The sequence below is a fragment of the Mandrillus leucophaeus genome, unplaced genomic scaffold, assembly GCF_000951045.1.
Source record: "Mandrillus leucophaeus isolate KB7577 unplaced genomic scaffold, Mleu.le_1.0 Scaffold170, whole genome shotgun sequence".
NCBI lineage: Eukaryota > Metazoa > Chordata > Mammalia > Primates > Cercopithecidae > Mandrillus > Mandrillus leucophaeus.
This window is the reverse complement of record NW_012101699.1, coordinates 341,624-346,389: the sequence shown is the minus strand read 5'-3', so window position 1 is coordinate 346,389 and position 4,766 is coordinate 341,624. Positions and strand designations below refer to the sequence as shown.

Below are 4,766 nucleotides of genomic sequence, written 5' to 3'. Positions count from 1 at the left end.
CTTGCTCCTGGCCAGACGGGCAGCTGCCTTTCCCAGGGGTGGGACTGGAGGGCCGGATCCCGGGGTGGGGGTGGGGCCGGATCCCGGGGTGGGGGTGGGGGTAGGGGTGTAACCGTACCGAGCGCAGCGTGACGTTGAGGCCAGGGACGGACACCAGACAGGGCACCCACATGGCATCTTTCCTATTGACCAGGAGCGTGTCGGGCTTGTTGATGAAGGGCTGCTCGAAGTCTGTGGAGAGGGAGCAAGGTATTGGGGAAGGGCTGTGGCGGCCAGGCTGGGGGAGGGCTCCATGGGGCTGGGCGGTGCTGGAGCAGGTGGGGCCCCGTTCTCTCCTCTTGCCAGCCCGGGGTCCACAGGCTGGGGGCGGTGTGGGCCCCAGCTGCCCGGGACCCTGCCCCAGCCTGGCCTGCCTCCAAGTCTCACCTCTCACGAACACGTAGGAGCTGGCGGCCGTGGTGCCCTCGATGCGGGCCTTGATGTACTTGTAGTAGCAGACGTAGCTGCCTGTGTCGTTGGCGTGCACCTCACGCAGCAGCAACACCTTGCAGTAGGGCCTGACATCTGTGCCCTCACAGTCTCGCACCACCCCCGTGTCCTCGCTGTCCTTGTCCCCAGTGACTGGTGCCTCCTGGGCTCCTGGCCAGGCCCACTCCAGGGGGTGCTGTCCCCTGGCAGAGGACAGGAGTGGTCAGGTGGGCCCCAGCGGCAGCCCATGGGGACTATCCCTGAGGAGCCTCCCTCAGGCCAAGCCTCACCAGGCTTGTCTTACCCGGAGCATGGAACTGCCCAGGGTTTGGGCGCACACTATAGACCCTGCCCGGGGCAGGGCACTCCCTGGCCCCTGGGCCTCGACTGGGCTCCTGGGGCTGGTGTGGCAGACTGGCCTGCAGACAAGCACAGGCCTCGGATCACAGCTGGGAAGGTGGGGAGACACCACCTCTGGGGCCCCAGTGGGTGGCTCCCAGGGTGGCTGGGAGTGGGTGCAGATGACCTGGGAAGTGGCCTGGGGTCAGTGTGAGATGTCAGGAGTGGGGTGCAGGGAGATGAGGCCCCATATGAAATGCTGATGAGGGGCCAGGCACAGTGGCTTAAGCCTGTAGTCCCAGCATTTTGGGAGGCCAAGGCGGGCGGATCACGAGGTCAGGAGATCGAGACCATCCTGGCTAATATAGTGAAACTCCGTCTCTACCAAAAATACAAATAAATAAATAAATAAATAAATAAATAAATAAGCCGGGCGTGGTGGCGGGTGCCTATAGTCCCAGCTACTCCGGAGGCTGAGGCAGGAGAATGGTGTGAACCCGGGAGGCGGAGCTTGCAAGTGAGCCGAGATTGCGCCACTGCTCTCCAGCCTGGGCGACAGAGTGAGACTCCGTCTCAAAAAAAAAAAAAAAAAAAAGGACACGGTGGCTCATGCCTGTAATCCTGGCACTTTGGGACACCTAGGTGGGCGGATCATGAGGTCAGGAGATTGAGACCATCCTGGCTAACACGGTGAAACCCTGTCTCCACTAACAAAAAATTAGCCAGGGGTGGTGGCAGCGCCTGTAGTCCCAGCTACTCCAGAGGCTGAGGCAGGAGAATGGTGTGAACCCAGGAGGTGGAGCTTGCAGTGAGCTGAGATTGCGCCACTGCACTCCAGCCTGGGTGACAGAGCCAGACTCTGTCTCCAAAAAAGAAAAGAAAAGAAAAGAAATGCTGATGGGGGTGTATGGTTGAGGCTGGGGAGGACAAAAGTCACTCACAGCCTGGGAGACTCCACAGCCCCGAGGCCACTCTGCCCTGGGAGGGGCTGCCATCTGGGTCCTCAGCCACCACCTCCTGCCTTGGGCTTCTCCAGCCTCCCTGGCCTGCCAGTAGGAGAGGGAACCCGTACCTGCAGGAGATGGACAGGCTGTCACCGGTGTCGACGACGTGTGACTCCTCTGTGATGTTCAAGGTTGGGGGGGTCATGGAGTAGCCACTCGCCAGGCCTGGGGTGGGAGACAAGGTCAGCGTGGTGCTGGGTCGTGAGTTCACACGACGTTGATCGGGCATGGTTGGGCATTCTGCATCACAAGAGCGGACCCGCTGTGGGGCCGAAGCAGCCCAGGTTCTCAGCCAGCGCGGTGTGGCCTGGCCTCACCATGTGCACCGTGAGCAGCACCAGTCCCCAGGCCCCAAGACAGCCACGAACCTCTCCCATAGGCTCACCCTGCCTTGCCCCACAGCCGCCATCCTCACCTACACACCACCCTGGACCAAACCCCAACCTCTGACCCCAGTGAGTGGAGCGGCTGGCATGAAGGAGCAGGGGGAGGGGTGCTGGAGCATGTCGCCTCGGCATCACGGCCCCTGCAGTGCTGCTGCCCGAGGCCCTCCCTCCTCAACTGCTGACCTACACCTGCTGACCCACACCTGCTGCTTCCCAGGGGATCCTGCACATCCCAGGTCCTCCCCACACCACGCAGGCCTCGGCCCTCCTGCCTGCTCTCTGCCAGTGGCTTTCCCCCTCCCAGGCCACGTGGCGTCACCTCACAGGTGTCCTTTGGTTCCTCAGCTTCTCGCACCCTCACAGACCCTGCCAGCTGCCCCAGCCTCCTCTGGGCTCTCCCTGCCCAGGCCTCCCCAGACACCCCCAGACCTTCTCACAGGGATCTTCAGACACACAAATAAACCGGCCCCATCTGGCTGCAACCCACCCTCAGCCAGAGACTGTAGGCTGGCTGGGCTGGGCCTTCTGTCCTGCAGGACTCAGCCCTGCTGTCCCCACACCCTCCTCCCTGTGGGGTGGCGCGTGTGTGTGTGCGTGTGTGTGTGCGCGCGTCCCTGTAGGCCTGGGTGTGTGAGTCTGTGTGTGCCTATGTCTGAGTGGTGTGTGTGGCTTTGTGTGTATGTGCAAGCATGCATGTTTGTGCATCTCTGACATGCTAGCGTGTGTACACACATGAGTGTGAATGTCGTGGGATCCCGGTGTGGGTGGGAGCAGGCCCCAGGGGAGGTCTGGGTCTGGAACTCTGGCAGATGCATCCTGCCGGGGGCATCCTGAGACAACAGGAAGGGAGGGCTGCATGGCCAGAGGCCCAGGGCTGCGTCCTGTTCCTCCCCCAGGTCCCTGTCCTCCTGGGGGCACAGCCCACTCTTCTGCCCCCAGGCCCCTCCAGTCCGACAGGTGCCTCGGGGTTTGGGGCAGCAGCAGTGTAGTTCTCCTGCCCTCCCGAGGATAGCTCCCTGAGGCCCCAGGGTCCTGCCCTGAAGCTAATGGGGGTGGGGTGGAGCCCAGGGAACCCTTGACCCCAAGCCACCCTCGGACACGGCACCAGGTGCCTGTTGCACGCCAAGATCTCATTTCGGCCTCACACGGGCAGCACAGTCACTGGTCAGCGACCTCTGGCCTCTCCCTTCTATTCCTCTCTCCTGGCCAAACCCTTCCAGGCACCACTTCACTACGGGTCCAGAGCAGGAAGGGCCTTAAACCACACATCCAGACTCACTGTCCAGACTCAGACGCTGAGGCCCTCCAGCCACCCTCAGAAGGTAGCACCTTGCCTGCCTGTCTGCTGCTGTGACTAGCACCACGTCTTTGCTTTGCCAGCCTGCCCCTGGGGCCCCGAGGCAGAAGGGGGTTGTGGGCTCTGCAGCCCCTTCCCCTTGGGCGGTGCCCAGCCTTCACAGCACAGCAGCAGGGCCTGGGCACTGGCAGCCCATAGATTGCACCCCTGGGGCTGCCACGAGAGGAGTCTGGGCCAGGGGCTGGGAGGTCCCTGCAGAGAGGAGGCTCCCCTCGGGTGGTGAGGAGCTAAGAAGGAATCCTGCTGAGCTGGGCTTTGAAGGAGGGGATTTTTTTCCAGGTAGTGGAAAGTCAGTCCACGCCAGGAGGACAGCTGGGCATGTATGTGGGCACCGGAGTGGGCGGTGGTCTTTCCTCAGCGCTACAGAGGAGGGATGATGGGCATGGGGCTGGACCTGTCGGGACGAATGGGCTCTACCTTCCCAGTGGGCCTCGTAGGAGGTCAGGAGATCAGGCTCGAGTCCAGTGTCCACCTGCCCAGCCCCATGCCCAGCCCCACGCCCTCACTGCAGGAGAGAGAACATCCCCACCCCACTGAGGTGTGGCGTGTTGAGCTGGTGGCCCCCCTTCTCAGGAGTGCACATCCAGCACACACCGTCTAGCTCCACTGTACGGCAGCTGTCAGCCCAGCTTCCTCGGATGGCTCCCCTCTGTTCCCAGGATAAAGCAAGGTGGGCTGGGCCTCTGCCTCTCTCCAGCTTCCTCTCCCAGGAGGCGTGGCCCTCCTCCTCCCATCCTCCCAAAGTGCCTGTTGTTTTCCTGTCTTGAACACTTGTCCTTTTCCTCAGACATCCCTCCTTCCTTCTTTCCCTCCCTAGGACCTCCCTCTTTAGGGTCTAGTTCAGACGTCCTCATCACTCAGGCAGCACCGGCCTCTTCCTCCTCCTCGAGCTCCTGCTGGGACACAGTAAGACTGAATTGTGGTTTTATGATCACATCTGAACAGAGGCTCAATTTTATTCATCTTCCTAAGCCCAAGACAGAGATGTGCAAAGGAGGTTCAAGGGGTGGATATAAGAATGGTGGGATGGGCCAGGCGCCGTGTCTCAGGCCTGTAATCCCAGCACTTTGGGATGCCGAGGCGGGCAGATCACGAGGTCAGGAGATTGAGACCATCCTGGCTAACACGGTGAAACCCCCGTCTCTACTAAAAATACAAAAAATTAGCCGAGCGAGGTGGCGGGCACCTGTAGTCCCAGCTACTTGGGAGGCT

General features: G+C 61.7%; 1 protein-coding gene across 1 annotated transcript in view; it reads right to left on the bottom strand.

Moving 5' to 3' along the window:
• Positions 1 to 1,971, bottom strand: part of FLT4 (fms-related tyrosine kinase 4) — a 40,952-nt gene extending 38,981 nt beyond the window's left edge. Inside the window, exons 1-3 of the mRNA XM_011976886.1 lie at positions 1,880 to 1,971; positions 427 to 671; positions 119 to 231 (exon numbers count right to left, since the gene is read on the bottom strand). Coding sequence (XP_011832276.1) covers positions 119 to 231; positions 427 to 671; positions 1,880 to 1,956 — 435 coding nt within the window. The 5' untranslated portion in view covers positions 1,957 to 1,971. The remainder of the gene's footprint in view (positions 1 to 118; positions 232 to 426; positions 672 to 1,879) is intronic.
• Positions 1,972 to 4,766: the final 2,795 nt, after the last annotated feature.